Source organism: Phascolarctos cinereus, unplaced genomic scaffold (assembly GCF_003287225.1).
Source record: "Phascolarctos cinereus isolate Bilbo 61053 unplaced genomic scaffold, phaCin_HiC Scaffold_726;HRSCAF=1367, whole genome shotgun sequence".
Lineage (NCBI taxonomy): Eukaryota > Metazoa > Chordata > Mammalia > Diprotodontia > Phascolarctidae > Phascolarctos > Phascolarctos cinereus.
In genome coordinates this window covers 374,251,329-374,267,929 of record NW_027556098.1, presented here as the reverse complement: position 1 = coordinate 374,267,929, position 16,601 = coordinate 374,251,329, and the positions used below count along the sequence as shown (strand labels likewise).

Below are 16,601 nucleotides of genomic sequence, written 5' to 3'. Positions count from 1 at the left end.
GTTTCCTCATCTGTCAAATGAGCTGGAGAAGGAAATGGCAAACCGCTCCAGTATCTTTGCCAAGAAAACCCCAAATGGCGGCACCGAGAGTTGGACACAACTGAAAATGACCCAACAACTTCCGACCTCCAGGTCCAGCTATCTGTTTCCCACACCACCACACCACGGTCACAGGGAAAGAGATTTCGTGCTGAAAAGGGCCTCAGAGGTCATCTGCTCCAGCCCCCTCCTCCTCTAGAGGTGGCAGACTGAGGCCCCGAGCTTAGGTGAACTGGTTGAGGTCGGACAGGCAGTTAGAAACCTGTCCTCTGACTTTCTCAGTCTTAGGGCCTGCCCTTGGAGACTCCAATCCATCTTGTTTGTAACTGGTTCGGACATAGCTTTTTGTCTATTGGCCTGGCCTTGGACTGTAAGCTCCCTGAGGGCAAGGGACTTTCTTTTGCCTTATTCCCAGCACTTGGCTCAGTGCCTGGCGTATAGTAGGTGCTTAATAAATGCTCCTAGGCTTGACCTCCCCCATCCTTAGCACCTTGTGAGATGTATGCACATTTCAAAACCTCTTACAGTTATTACCAAACGCTTTCCTTGGGTGTTAACAGGGGATTTTTAAGTGTCTTCTTTTAACTCAAATTGTCACTGGGTGGTGACCTCGTCCCTGGCTCAGAAGGAACTTTGGAGAAAGGAAGTTAAGCCCTTCACATCCCTGAAGTGATGTAAATGTTTCTCGTCTGAAGGGAGGGACTCTGACAATGCAGAGATGATTAGTTAGGATTACTGATGAGGGAGGCATTAAGGAGGGCAGAAAAGGGTTGGAATTAGGAAGCCAGGAGACCTAAGGACAAGTCCCTCTGTTTAAACACTAGGTATTGTCATCCTGGCACCAAAAGCTACCAGGGTTCTTGGAAGGACATTTGAGAACCTTTAAGCACCAGAGGCATGGGAAGTGCTTCATATCTAGCCCTCTCTTCTTTCTTCCTTTCATTTCTTCCCCATTCCTTTTTTCTCTCTCCCACCTCCCAATGCCAGTGATTCACTTCTCAAGGTGGGTTGGGCGGGGAAGGGTCTCAGTTAACAGGCTCCTGGCTAGGAAGAGAACCTGCCTGGGCTCGCTCAGACTTGAGGTTTGGCCTTCTTTTGCTCTGCTTTCTGCCTTCTCCTGGTGTTACTGGATGGCGCCTCCGAATTGTAGACCGCTGCTGCTGTCCTCCATGCCTGGAAGTCTCTCCTTCTTCATTTTTACCTCCTAATTTCCCTGCTTGCTTTAAGTCTCAGCTAAAATCCCACCTTTTATAGGAAGCCGTTCCCAATCCGCCTTCATTCTACTGCTTTGCCTTTGTTCATTATCTCCGCTTTATCCAGTACTTACCTTTTTTGTAGGTAGTTCTTCGAATATTGTCTCCCCTATTAGCCTATGAGCTTCACCAGAGCAGGGGCTGTCTTTTGCCTTTCCCCCACCCCCAGCTTAGCACAGTGCCTGGCATATAGTAGGTGCTTAATAAATGCTTTTGACTGACTGACCAAACTTTGTCTACTCCTGGCTGAACACGTCTACACTTAGAATACCATGGAGCACTGGTGATGGTGGTTTTAGTTTTTGGTTTTGGTGGTAACACCCTCCTGGGCACACATACTCACAGGTTGGGTACTTAGAGACTAGTAACTATTACTTTCAGAGTCCTAGGGGTAACCTTGTGCATGATTACTTGTGTGCTTCCCATCAACCATTGGCAAGTAGCTTCAGTTAGCTTATAGCAAAGGCATTTACTAAGCCAATATAGCAAGAACAGTAGTTTTAAAAACATTTCTGCTAAAAGGTTGGAATTTACTCTTTCACAAATACACACAAGGTCTATGGGAAAAGCAGGCTTAAGCTTAGAGTATGATGGTAATGAGGCACATATGTATTGAATGGATGTGGCAAAGAGGTCACTCACAACTCCTAGTACTAGAAATCCTTTCTTCCATAGTGGAGTTTGTTTTCTGTGTGTCTATCAGCTCCTTTCTGGAGAAACTATGTCTTCCTTGTCCCATCTCTTCAATACCAGCTGAATATATTTTCTGCTACTGGACCAGTCTCTCTAAATGACATGGTCAGTGGATGTGAAATGGGAGAGGGAGAGAGAGAGGGAGAGGGAGGGACAGAGGGAGGGGAAGAGAGAAAGAGAGAGAGATAGAAGAGAGAGAGAAAACGCCTTTTTTCCCACTCCCAACTCTCTCTTCTTCCTTCTCTCTCTCTCTCTCTCTCTCTCTCTCTCTCTCTCTCTCTCTCTCTCTCTCTCTCTCTCTCTCTCTCTCTCTCTCTCTCAGCTCTGGCTCACAACTTTTGAAATGGAATTCTCCACCACTGGATTAGCCAACTGCTGAAATCTGTCCCACTATTTACAGACCCTAGAAATAGTTTGTTTGCTTAGCCAATCAGTTGTTCTCTTCTTCATCCAATCAATGCACTTCCCACCTCACAAAAGAGCACAGGAATAGACCATGTTGTTTACACATTTAAAACTTCAGATGCCCTTATATTGTTCATGTCAGTGGCGACAGAGGAGAGCACAGAACTCCTTTCCTTACATTTCAAGGATTTTATTGATGCTTTTAATAGTGCTTAAGAATAATGAGGTACCAGATCTATAACACAAAGTGGTAATCATCAAAACAATTTGGTGCTGGTTAGAAAATAGAGAAGTTGATCAGTGGAACAGATTAGGTGCACAACATACATAAGTAAACAAACACAGTAGCTTGTGTTCAATTAACCCAAAGACCCCACATACTGATGTAGAGTCTCATTAGTCAACAAAAACTGCTAAGAAAACTGGAAAGCGGTCAGACAGAAATTAAGTATAGATCAACATTTCACAAGTGTATACCAAGATAAAATCCAAATGGATATATGATTTAGTATAAAAAGGTGGCATCATAAGTAACTTAGAGGAGTGAGGAAAAAATTGACCTTTCGTGTCTGGATAGGGGAAGAACTTAAGACCAGACAAGAGAGAGAGAGAGAGAGAGAGAGAGAGAGAGAGAGAGAGAGAGAGAGAGAGAGAGAGAGAGGATCACAGAAGATAGGGGACAGTTTTGAATAAAATTTTAAAGTTTTATTTAAAGTTTTAAAATTTTTTAAATTTTTCCACCAAAAAAAAAAACCAATGCAGTTAAAATTAGAAGTGAAACAAACTAGTAACTGGGAAAAAATCTTTACAACATGTTTCTCTAATAAATATCTCATTTCCAAGATGTGGAAGGAATTGATTCAAATTTAGAAGAACAAGAGCCATTCCCCAATACAGAAATGACCAAAAGATATGAACAGACAGTTTTTGAAGGAAAAAAAAATCAAGCTATCAACAACCATATTTTTAAATGCTCTAAATCATTAGTAATCAGAGAATGAAAATTAAAGAAACTCTGAGGTTGTACTTTACACCCATCAGATTGGCAAAGATGGCGGAAAAGGAAAATGACAGATGTTGGAGAGGCTGTGGGAAAATAGGACCATCAATGCATTATTGGTAGAGGTGGAAGTTGATCCAGTGATTCCGGAAAACAATTTGGAACTGTCCTGAAAAAGTCATACATACCCTTAGACCTAGCGATACTGTTACTAGGCATATATCCCAGAGAGATGAAAGAAAGAATAAAAGATATGTACAAAAATAGTTATGCTCCTTTTTGTGGTAGCAAAGAACTGGAAGTTAAGAGGGTACCCCCCTATTGGGAAATGTCTAAGCAATTTGTGGTATATGGATATAATAGAATAGTCTTGTGCTATAAGAAATGGACAGTTTCAGAGAAAACTGAGAAGACCTGTATGAACTGATTCAAAGTGAGGTGAGCAGAGGCAAGAGAAAGAAATTATACAGTAACCACATTATAAAGAAAAACAATTCTGAAAGACTTTAAAGTCTGGTCATGATATCAACAATAAATCATGATGCCAGAAGGCCAGAGATGAAGCACATTGCCTACCTCTTGACAAAGAGGTGATGGATGCAAATGCAGAATGTGATACACATTTTTTTGAACTGGCCAATGAAGAAATTTGCTCTGCTTGATGATACTTATGTATAAGAGTTTTCCTTTTTTCTTTCTTTTTTTTATGTTATTCAGTGGGGGAGGGTGTAGGGAAAATAGGAGGGAGAGAAAATTAAAGTAAATGTTATAATTTAAAAAAATTAAAAAAACAAAAAATAAATGAACATTTGTAGAACACAGAATTCTTCTGCTAAGATGTTTTAAATTTGTCCTGAAGGGCTGGCACTGTTTCTGGGCCAACAAGTCCCTATCCCATCTAGCTCACATCTAGCCTGCCTTCCTATGAAGCCTGCCATCTTGCCTTAGTAGAAATCCTCAGTTTATCCTCTCCCAATCTGCCACTCCATCCCTACTCTCAGTTTATTATTCTTGTCTCAAAACTGAAGCACATTTGTGTGGCTTGACCCAAATTGGCTGCATCCTAACTCACCTCTCCTCCAAACAAGGAAATCTCAAATGGTGGTAAGGAGAGCTTTGGACCTAGAGTCAAGGACTAAGAGCTCATTCTGCTATTTTCTTAGCTGTTTGGGGAGGTACATTGGAAAGATGTTGGGTTGGAAATCAGAGGACCCAGGTTCGAATCTTTCCTCTACTCCTATGACCTTTGTGATTTTAGGCAAGCCACTGAACTCTTTGGCCTCAGTTTCCTGGTCTGTGATATCAGGGGTTTGGACCGGATGGAGCTCTGAGGTCCTCTCAAGCTCCAGATCTTGGATCCTATGACCTTGGGCAAGTCCAAGCCAACAACAGCCATTTCTAAAGTGCCTGCCACTGGACACTCAGCTGCCAGAGTCTAACCGTGTCACCCCCTACTCAAACTCTAGTGGCTCCTTATTACCTCCAGAATTAAATACAGAATCCTGTCTGTGTTTGGTGTTCAAAGCCCTCCACAGCCTGGGCATTTCCTGCCTCATCAGTCTTCCACGTACTCTACAATATAGAGCCACAATCTTCCTCACTGCTCCTTATGAAGGACCCGCCATTTCCTGACTCCATGTTTTTGTGCTAGCTGTCCACCATAGCCAGAATACTCTCTCCTCACCCTCGTCTCCTAGTTTCTGTGGCCTCCTTCAAGTCTTGGTTCAGATCTCACCTTTTGCTTTTCCAGGACATCCTAGCCTTCTCTTTGAGATTTCTTTTGAGAGGACCAGATATCCTCTGTATGTGTCTTGAGTGTCTCTAGTAATTTACATGTGAGCTCCTGGAAAACAGGGACTGAGTTTTTGCTTTTCTTTGTCTCCCCCTGCCCTAGTGTTTCTCACGGTACCTGGAACATAATAAACACTTAATAAGTGCAGTAGTGAATTGGTTGGATACTATACTAGGTACAGGTAACATGAACAATTCCCCCCAAAAAAATAAATTAGAAAGATTCCTGACCTCAATTCTTACAACTCTGAGCAGTAGGGGCTCTTATTACCCCCGTTTTGAAGTTGAAGAAACTGACTTGCCCAGGGTCACCTAGCTAGTAAGTGTCTAAGGCTAGATTTGAATTCAGGTCTTTCAGATTCCAAGCCTTCCACTCTATCCACCGCTCCACTTAGGTGCTGCCCACCGGTGTCAAATGTTGTAGAGAAGCAAGGAGAGTTGAAGACTGAGAAAAAGCAACAAGATTCGGCAATTGAGGTCTTTGGTGGAATGCCTTCGAGAGGTTTGGTTTAAAGAAAGTAGGAAGGAAGTGGGAGGAAAGGAAGTGGAGGCAATTAACATAAATGATTGGAGCCTCAGTTTCCCCATCATATTGTGCTGGCCCTGTTTCATTCATAAATGCTTTCATAGGATCATAGATTTTGATCTTGAAAGGAACCGCAGAGTCGTATCATCCTACCCCCTGATCTTGTGGATCAGGAAACTGAGATCTAAAGAGGTCCTAGCCCCCCTCTCCGTTCCCACTGCTGTCACCCTGGTGCAAGCCCTCATCGCCTCGTGCCCAGACTGCCTCAGGGGCCTTTTAACTGGGCTTCCCGCCACAAGGGAGATCTTCCTTCCTCCCCACTCCCACCCCACCTCCAGTCTACCCTCTATTCATCCACCAAAGTGATCTTGCTAAAAGAGAAGTCTGAGCACGTCGCTTCCCTGCTCTATAAACTCCAGTGGCTCCCTATTACCTCATTTGGTCGTTGAGTCATTTTAGGCATGTCTGACTCTTCACAGCCCCATTTGGGGTTTCCTTGGCAAAAGACTGGGGTGGTTTGCCATTTCCTTCTCTGGCTCATTTTACAGATGAGGAGACTGAGGCAGTTGGGGTGAAGTGACTTGCCCAGGGACACGCAGCTAGCACGTGTGTGAGGCTAGATTTGAACTCATGAAGATGAGTCTGCCTTATTCCAAGCCCAACGCTTTATCCACTGCACCACCTAGCTGCCCCATAAAATGATCTCTGGCTTTAAAGCCCTTTTTTAACCTGGCCCCTTCCTATTTTTACAGTCTTCCACTCACTTTGCAAACCAGTGACACCGTCCTGCTTACACCAGACACTCCATCTCCAGGCTCTATCCCCTTTCCCTCACTGTCTCCCATGCCTGGAAGGCTCTCCCTCTCTCCATCCCCTTCTGGCTTCCTTGCCTTCCCTTAGGACTTGGGTTAAATCTTACCTTCTGTAGGAGGACTTTCCCAGTTCTCTTGGCCTGCCATCTTGAAATCACCTTCCTTCTTCTCTGTGTAAATCTTATACCTTATCTAGGTGCCTGGATATCTTGTCTATATCCAGTAGAATGTGAGTTCCTTGAGAGTAGGGCCTGCATTTTGGCCTTTCTTTGTACCCTCATCACTTGGCCCAATATGTGGCACATAGCGGGTGCTTTATAAATGCTTGTTAACTCACGTAGGGAATAAGTGATGGAGAAGGTTTTCTTAAACCCAGGTCCTCTGACTTCAGGGTGGAATTTTTTCTTTTATACCCTGCTCCCTTCCATATAAAATTGAGTTATTATTATCATTATTTGCAAGCTTAGAGTACCACATGTACATTTCACGTATACTCATATTCATCTTAATGGAAGGGTCATTCCTCTATGAGGCCCTCAACTGTATCAGGTCTTTGCTTTTTACTAGGAGAGAAAGAGGAATATTGCCCTTTTCATATGGAAAGATGGAGGAAAGTTGGAAACGGAGATAATGAGAGCGCTAGAACCAGGCAAGAGTCCCGGGTTTTTAGAGTTGGAAAGGACTTCAGAATCTTCTTCATTAACCTCCTCATTTTACAGATGAGGAATCTGGGTCCCAGAGAGGTTAAGTCACTTGTCCAAGATCAGACAGCTGGTAAATGGTAGAGCTTGAACCAAGAAATGGAGCAGAGGCCTCCTGATCCCACATCCAAGGCTCTTGCTTCCTCTATTAAGGCAGGCTTTAGCATGTAGGACATGATAGCTGGGAGGAATTTTAGAACACAGGATGTCAGAACTGGAAGGGTCCTTAGAATATAGAATGTCACAGCTGGGAAGGGCCTTAGAACAGAGAACATCAAAGCTGAGAGGGGCCTCAGAACTGGGAGGGCCCTTAGAATACAGAATGTCACAGGTGGGAGGGATCTTAGAACCCAAAATGTCAGGTCTGGGAGGAGACCTGGAACAAGGAATGTCAGAACTAGGAGGGGCCTTTAGAACATAGAATGTCAGCGCTTGAATGGCCCTTATTATTATTGTTGTAGGTGGTTGTCCTTCATTCTAGAAGAGGACCGTGACATAGTAGAGGTGATGCCATAACATGCAAGTGAATCGGATTTAAGTGAGGGAGGGCTGTGCAGAGTCACCAGCCTCACTTTCTCCTCTGGAGCCCTCTGGGTCCAGTGGCCAGATATAGATCAGGATGGCTGAAGATGGCCCCATGCTCTCTCTTAGAGTGAGGCTGATTAAATGGACCTTAGAACTTAAAATGTCAGAGATCCCTTAAAACCGAATGTCAGATCTGGGAGGGGTCTTAGAACCCAGAAAGTCAGAGACAAAAGGGGCCTTAGAACACAATTTCATAACTGGAAAGGACCTTAGAACCTGGAATGTCAGATCTAAGGAGACCCTTAGGACGTAGAACATTAGACCTTGGAGGGATTTTACAATCCACATATTTCAGTCCTACACACACACACACACACACACACACACACACACACACACCACGGCCAAAGCAGAGAAATGACTTGTCCAGGAGAACACAAGGAATTTATGGCACCCAGGTCTCTTCAAACTGCTTCAGCTCCCACCAGACCCCAGATATTTCACACCCCATTTAAATTTCACAAACAAAAAGGAGAACTTGTTTCCTGGGGCAGTCAGCAAATGAAAGCCGGTTGAATTTAGACAAGACACCTCCTGGGCCTCTTATGCCTAATGTGCCTCCCTGGGTAAACTTTTGTCTCAAGTGAAAGGATTTCTAAGTGCATACCTGGACTACATCCCACCAAGATGTTGTCAGATCAACCACGGGGACAATTAGGAACATGAGAATGGGAGGGCACGTCTTGCCAACTAATCTATCAGGTTCTCTTCCACTGTGAATCACAGAGAGATCCATTGCGAGGGTGCTGTTTAGAAGGGAAAATGGCACAGGAGGCATTGCCTGCTGACTTTATTCTGTTCTCAGGTCACCATCAGGACAAGAGCTTGGGGTCTGGCATAGCCTAGAGCTCCCCTGCTGATTTTCTATAATGAAACATAAGACCCTGCTCTCTGAGCCCCCATGGGACCTAAGGGGAATATGGCTTCGTATTTTTAAAAATTCCAGTTGGGCATCACACAGGATACCAAAACTAGCCTCGAGTCACATTCTACTATGTGAAAAGCATTCATTTTTTCATGTATTCCTTCACCCACTTACTCAAGTCAAGCCAGATTGTGGAGGACCTTAAATGCCAGGCTGATTTGTAATTTGTAGTTCATCTAGAGACAAAAAGAGCCACAAAGTTTTTGAGTGAGGTAGGGGGTGGTGAGATGGTCAGACCTGTATATTAGAAAGATTATTTTGAGAGCTGTTTAAAGAAAGAATGGAGTGAGAGGGGAGGGACTGGAAGCAGAGAGATCAATTAGGAAGAGAATGACCTCTGTCATTCCAGGTAAGGGATGAGGAAGGGTCTGAACCAAATATAGACTAGCTGAATTTATTTAAGATCCCGATTCCAAATACCTTGTGATTTCTTCATTACTGGATGTCAGAAAAGGGAAGGCTGTTATCAAGGATGTTGATGGGGGAATTTTTGTTCAGGTCCCAACTGGACCAGATGACTTGAAATAGACAGAATGTGGTAGATCTGGGGTCTGACCACCTGGCTTTAGTGCCACTTCTATTACTTGTTGACTCTGTATCTTGGAGCAAGTCCCCTGGGGTCTGATGACCTGGCTTTAGTCCCACTTCTATTACTTATTGACTCTGCATCTTGGAGCAAGTCCCCTTTGCCTCTCTGGGCCTCAGTTTCTTTATCTGTAAAATGAGGGAGTTGGACTAAGGGACTGGTAAAGCCACCTGAGGTAAATCCTATGACTTCTGAGATTCCTTCAAGCTGTAAGACTTGATGCTGCTAACCTCTCAGGATGAGAATTTGTGGTTTGGGTTTCCAATCAAGGTGAATCATTAGTATTTGACTTATCAGAGACTAAGAAAAATAGGAGTTTGACAGATCAATTAGGATCACAGGATGACAGATGGAGAGTTGGAAGGGCCCTCAGAAGCCATGTACTTTAATCCCTCTCTGTTTTCAGATGAGGAAACTGAGGCCCAGAGAGGTAAAGGGATTTGCAAGTTGTTTCCATTTCTGTTTTATCTGAGGCAGCAGAACTGACTGATGCACAGACCCAGTGCTGACTCATCTCTGACCCTGACATTCCACTGAACATTCCTAGACCTCATCTCCCCCAGCTTTGAAAGGGCAGAATTAAATATGATACTTTAATGCACTGATTACAATCTTGGAATGTTAGAGGTGGAAGGGACCTTAGCGGTCATCCATCCAGCCCCTTCCTGAAGCGAGGATTCCTTCTGCAAAATCCCCAACAAGTGGTCATGCAGCGACTGTATGGATACCCACTGTGATGGGGAGCTCACTTCCTCACAGAGTGGCCCAAGTTTCATTGCGGGACAATTCTAGTGGGTGTATCTCTGACTCCCTCTGACTCTTTGTGACCCCATGAGAGGGATGCCAGGGAGGGGCACGTTGGTCCTTAAAGCTCCAGGGATGCTGAATGGGTGGGGGCATCTCATCCAAGAACCAAAGCAGAGCTGACTTGATCATGGCTTCTGGTTCCAAAACTGGGGGGAGGACAGGGAAAGGAATAGATAAGGAAAGGAAGTCACTGAACAGGACAGTGGATCTCCAGGATGGAAGTTCCTGGGGCAGCTAGGTGGCATAGTGGACAAGCTCTAGCCTTGGAGTCAGGAGGACCTGAGTTCAAATCCAGCCTCAGACACATGACACTTACTAGCTGTGTGACCCTGGGCAAGTCACTTAACCCCGATTGCCTCACCAAAAAGGCAAAAAAACCCCAAACAAACCAGGATGGAAGTTCCTCCAGGCCATGGTCTCTGATGTGGTTGATGGATTGGCTGAAGGGGTTGTAGAAGAGGTAATGGAGAGGAAGGAAATTTAGAGCTGTAACGGGGCTCTGTGTGTGATGGACACCTATAAAGGGAGGCCACAGTGTGGATAATCCATAAGGGTAGATAATCCAAACACCTAAAAGTCATTTCTATTTGAATTCTTGGATGTGTTTTCATACTGACCTTTTAAGTATGGGAATACTTAATATTCTGGGAATTCACTCCAAAAGAGAAATAATGAAGCCACACGGGGAAGGCCTGACTCAGAGGAGTCTGGGAAGCTTCCCAGTTTCTCCATGCTGCCCGCTCCTTCACCCAGCTCCACTCTTCTTTGCCTCTTGTTCCAGACTGCTAATAGCCTTCTCCTACCAAGAGAAATCTACCCTTTTACAGAAGGACGGCAGGCAGCAAGGGCACAAGCCCTTACAGCGTGGCGCCTCAGCTGGGGATGGCTGCTGTGAGAGGTCATTTCCTGGTTGGTCCCCCAGGGTTGCAGAGGATGGGACCGGGCACGGCCTCTGCCTCTGCTGCTGTCACTCGGAATCCACCTGCCGCTTGACTGGCTGTGGAACCTTGAGCAAGACACTTCCTCTCTCTCAGCCCCTGGAAACTAGAATAATACTTGTTCTTTTTCCCTCACAGATAAGTAGTGAGGAAAATTAAAGTCAGAGGGCAGTTGTAAGGAAAGCATTTTGCAAATCTTAGACTTCCCTAGAAATGAGAGCTCATACGATTACAGATTTAGAAGCAGAAGGGACCTACGGTTCTCTAGTCCGAGCCCATCTTTTCATTGTTATTTCTGTTGAGTTGTTTCAGTCGTGTTCAACTCTTCCTGGCCCTGTTTGGGGTTTTCTTGGCAAAGATACTGCAGTGGTTTGACATTTCCTTTTACAGATGAGGAAACTGAGGCAAACAGGGTTAAGTGACTTGCCCAGAGTCGCACAGCTAGGAAGTGTCTGAGGCTGGATTTGAACTCAGGGACTCCAGGCCAGAAGATCTATCTACTGCACCACCTAGTATTGGCGAAATAAGTACAAGATAATTGGGGCAGGGAGGCATGTGGCCCTAGCCACTGGAGGAATCAAGGAAGGCTTCTCGTAGGAGACGGTGCTTGAGCTGAGATTTCTCTGATGAAGCAAAGAATCTCAGAACTGGAAAAAAACCCTAAGGGTCATCTGGTCCAGTGTTTTGTCTGATCCTGAAGATAGGCTAGCCTCTGTTTAGTAATAGTGACTCACCGCCTCCTGGGGCAGCCCAGTTCCGCGCTGGCACCTCTAACTGTTGCTATGTCAAGCCAATGTCTGCTTCCTTTTAATTTCTAACAGATTCAATCCAATTCGACAAGCACATAGTAAGATATAGAGAAGAGGTAGAAAATGGGGTCTGCCTTCAGGGAGCTTACCTTCTACTGGTCCTAGTACAACCCTCTGAAACAATGTAGAAGGAGGAAAGCAAGTACTAATTAAGTGCTCATTGTGTGCCAGGCACTGTGCTGAGTGCTGGGGATACAAATAAAAGCAAAAAGACAGTGCCTACCCTCAAGGAGCTTACCTTCTACTGGTCCTAGTCCAACCCTCTGAAACAATGTAGAAGTCTTCATCCCTCTTCCACAGAAGGGATGCCTGCGCAGAACTCTTCTTCCTCCTTTTTTGGTACCAGTTACCTCTACTGTACAGTTATCCCCCTGCTGTATACACCCACCACCCCCTTGGTCTAGTTCCACTGCACAGTGTGTGGCATTCTAGGATTTTGGTGTGTATAGAGTTGCAATCCTTCTTGGGCCAGCTCAGAGGCCGCCTCTTCCATAAAAACATCCCTGATCCTTCCCCTCCCCCTCATCAGCCCTATTAGTTGAATGTTAGGGTTCTCTCTTCCACTTAACGCCGTCCTAGAACATTTTGTCTGTTCTCCTTCGGGTCTGTCACATGCAACTTATTGGTGTAAGTCACAGCTGCCCCCGTTAAATTGGAAGCCCCTTGAGGGCAGGAGCTTACATTATTTTACATTTCCTAGCACTAAACACAGAACCTGGCACACAGGAGGTGCTTAATAAATGTGTGTTCTTGAATAGAGGAGGCAGAGGGGCCAGAGAAGGGACAGGAACTTATGAAGTTGCCATCTGTCCACTAAAGTACCCTAAAGAAATTCCCTCCTGTATGTTCTAAACAGGGCAAAGTTCAGAAGAGTTCTTTGGGTAATAGCTTGGATTGTGGACTCTACCTTCCCTCTGGCTTCAAAGGGAGCCAGCTGCTACAGGAAGATTAAGATCACCCTTGTCTTTTTTTAAGGGTGAAAAAAAAAGTTTGGATTTTTTTCCCAAAGAGATATGGTTGGAAAAGAAAGGGAATGAACCCTGGTCAAGTTGCTGTTTTTTTGTCCCTGCAGGAGGCCTTGGTGGGGCCACAATCATTGATGCCTTAGACACTCTGTATATCATGGAGCTGGAGGATGAGTTCCAAGAGGCCAAAAACTGGGTGGAGAAGAGCTTTGAATTGGACGTGGTGAGTTGTAGAACCTTGTATTTCAAAGCTCGAAGGAGCCCTAGGACAGAGAACATTGGAACCTAGAATATCACGGCTGGGAGGGACCTTAGAACACAAAATGTCAGATTTGGGAGGGACATTAGAACATGGTATGTCAGAGCTGGAAGGGCCCTTAGAACATAGAATGTCAGATTTGGAATGGGCTTGAGAACATAGGACTGGGAGAGACCCTAGAACACAGAATGTCAGTGCTGGGAGGGATCTTAGAACACTGAATGTCAGAGATGGGAGGGCTTTTAGAATATAAAATGTAAGATCTGAAATGGGCCTAAGAATACAGAATGTCAGATCTGGGAGGGGCATTAGACCAGAATATCAGAGCTGGAAGATGTCATAGAACATAGAACATTTGTACTGGAAGGGACCTTGGTACATAGAACACTAAAATTCAGAATGTAAAAATGGAAGGAACTTTAGAAGGTAGAATGTGAGAGCTAAAAGAAATCTTAGAGCCCCTCTAGACCACCCCTTTCATTCTAAAGAGAAGAAAACCAGCTCAGAGACAAGTGCGTTTGACCAAGGCCACGTGAAGAGTGAGCCACGGAGGCAAAAGCTTGAGCTCAGGTTTTCTTTCCCAGACTGGTTCTCTTTCCTTTGGTATGAGAGAATCAAATCTGTTTGCTTTAAGCTTGTTTTTAGCAAAGAATACAACTCCTATTTTCCCAGCTTGACCTCTACAAACCCCAACACCTACAGTACAACTTCGGATGGCTGCAAGGGAGTGAAATGAATGAGAGAAATATCATGTGTGACTCCCCAGGCATGCAGCATCTTCCTTACCTTGAGCAAGGAGGATGGAGGCAGAGCCTGAGAAAGCCCCAGAATCCCACCGTTCGAGACATCAGCTGGAGCCCCACTGCTTGTTATTGGCCCTGCGGGCCCACCTCCCAGTTTTCTTGTTTAGAGACCTCTTCTCAGAATAGCACCTTGCCTTTTTTTTAGAGAATTGATCATGAGAGCTAAGGGCAGGCCAAGGGGGAAAGGCATCAGATGTCACCAGAGATGGAGGGAAGAGCTGCTGGGGTTTGCAGCTTCAGTCTCAGGGAAACCATCCTTATTAAACCAAGGATGAGGGAGAGTCTAAGGCCAGGAGACTGAGACCATCCAAGAGAGCCTGGGTCTCTTGTTCCAGCTCGTCCTGTTTCACCTCTTCCTTCTTTTCCTTTGTTCTCCCCCCTCCCTTTTCCCTTCCCCTTCTTTACCTTTTTTTCCCTTCCTTTGTCCTTCCTCCTTCTTCTTCCTTTCTCCTTTGTCCCTCAAAATATATGTAATAAACCTAGCTTATTGTGTAGTTCTTTACAATTGACACACACACACACACACACACACACACACACACACACACACACACACACACACACACACACACACATACACCGCCATGTGCGCTCACACACACAGTAACCCTGTGAGCCAGGGAGTGGGAATGTGATTATCCCCACACAGTGATCTGGTATCAGAAGCCACAATCAAGCCAAGGTCACAGTTCTTTCTGCAGTCATAATAGAAAGTCTGATTTCCTTTTTTTTCCTTTTTTTAATTGGACCTGTGATTTTATGGATCCAAAAACTCCCAGGGAGAAAACTTCCGATGCAGACAGAGCCCGCTCTGCAGTGTGCAGAGTTGCAGTGTGGCCTGGGGCACTGAGAAGTCGGCTAGCCCAGCTCGGTGCACACAGCCAGAGGAGACAAAGCAGGGCCTGAACCCTTCTTTCTGACTCTGCCCCTCAGCATTCACTGCCAGTTTGTAAAGCTCTTTCCTCACCAAGCCTGTGAAGCAGGCATTACACCTTCCTCTTGTACAGTCAGAGAAACTGAGGTTCTTGGCAAAGAAAGGACACAGGGTCACACAGCTGGTTTCTGATAGAGTCAGACCAGGAACTCAGGTCTCCTGAGACTGTGCCCCATATTCCTTCCATTGCAACACACTCCCTTTCCTTTGAGGCCCAGTCTCTGGTAAGGGCCATTCGCTTCCCCCATACCCCCTCATTTCTCATCCCTGTCTCCTTTAACCTTCTCTCTGAAGCTGCTCTCTCCGACCTGTCTACTCTTAACAGTGACAAAGGGTTCCAAACTTAAGGGGTTATATATTTTTAAAAATTAAAATTAAATTAAAAAAATAAACAATAATAATAAAAATTAAAGGGGTGAGGTTGACACAATGGGAAGAGTGGTGACTCTGGAACACCTAGGTTCAAATCCTGCCTCTGACACTCACTGCCTGTGTGGCCTTGGGCAAATTCACTTTACCTCCCTGGGACTCAGTTTCCTCATCTGTAAAATGAGGAGGGATGGACCAGCTGGTCACTAACAAGAGGTCCCTTCCTGCTCCAGAGGTGTGACCTCATGTGTTGCTAATACTCAGGGGGGCTGTGTTTGCCCTCCAGGGAAGCTGTTGCCGAGTAAGCTTGCCAGGCCTGTCCAAATTAGTAGGAGAGAAAAGCAGCCCGCTCCTTGCCCAGCACTCAGCGCAGGGGGTCTGAGCAGGAATGTGCCGGTTTGGATGTGCCTGGCAGGTGTCCTAGAGAAGGAGCCAAGAGTCATTTTGACCTGGCAAGCTACCAGCATGGGATTTTCTGTGAGCCTCCCAGGCCAGGGCCTGACCCCAACCCCACTCTTTCCTGTTATGAAAACCCACAACTATGTATTGGGTGTATGCCTTCTGAGGCAGCTGGGCAGACTAGAAAGAGCCTTCATCTTGGCATCAGCAGGCCTGAATTCAAATTACGGCTTTACGGCTTCATTGCTGTGTGACCTCAGGCTTCCTTGTCTGGTCCTCCATTTCACCATCTGTCAAAAGAAAGGTTTGGACCAGATGACTATGGAGCCTTCCCTTCTTCCTTCTCTAAGGCCTGTCATACTGTAAGAAATGCCAAGAAATGTCAACAAGTTGGGATAGATATCTGGTCTGGGGAAGAGGGGTGTGTGTGTGTGTGTGTGTGTGTGTGTGTGTGTGTGCTTGGGATGGGAAGGAGGGGTTGTGGACTTGTTTAACTTCTCTCTTGTCCTTGAGGCCTGACCACAGCCATGCTGCCAAATTCACCAAGTACCTTCCCAATCTTTTCTCCTGTGCTTCAGAAAGGAGATGCTTCAGTATTTGAGGTGAACATTCGATACATTGGTGGACTCCTTTCGGCCTACTACCTGACCGGAGAAGAGGTAGGATTGTCAAGATCCTCGATGCTTGGGATTACAGATTCCCACAACTGGGAGGGCCTTGAAGAGCTGGAACACAGAATGTTAGAACTGGCAGGGGCCCCAGAACGTAGAATGTCAGAGCTGGGAGGGGCCTCAGAACCCAGAATGTCAGAGCTAGGAGGGCCCTTAGAACATGGAATGTCAGAGCTGGAGAAGATCTTAAGGACATAGGATATCAAAGCTGGGATGGTCCTTAGAGATCATCTAGTTCAACTCTCTTACTTTGAAGTAAGTAAGCTGAAACCCAGAGAAGTGAAAACAGGCTAGAGCTTTGAGCAGAATCAAATAAAATGAAATTTTTGAA

At 45.4% G+C, this 16,601-nt stretch overlaps 1 protein-coding gene across 1 annotated transcript in view; it reads left to right on the top strand.

The window, feature by feature from the left end:
• MAN1C1 (mannosidase alpha class 1C member 1) overlaps positions 1-16,601 on the top strand; it is a 210,370-nt gene that overhangs the window by 137,461 nt on the left and 56,308 nt on the right. The window contains exons 3-4 of the mRNA XM_020983147.2: positions 12,943-13,058; positions 16,178-16,258. Coding sequence (XP_020838806.1) covers positions 12,943-13,058; positions 16,178-16,258 — 197 coding nt within the window. The remainder of the gene's footprint in view (positions 1-12,942; positions 13,059-16,177; positions 16,259-16,601) is intronic.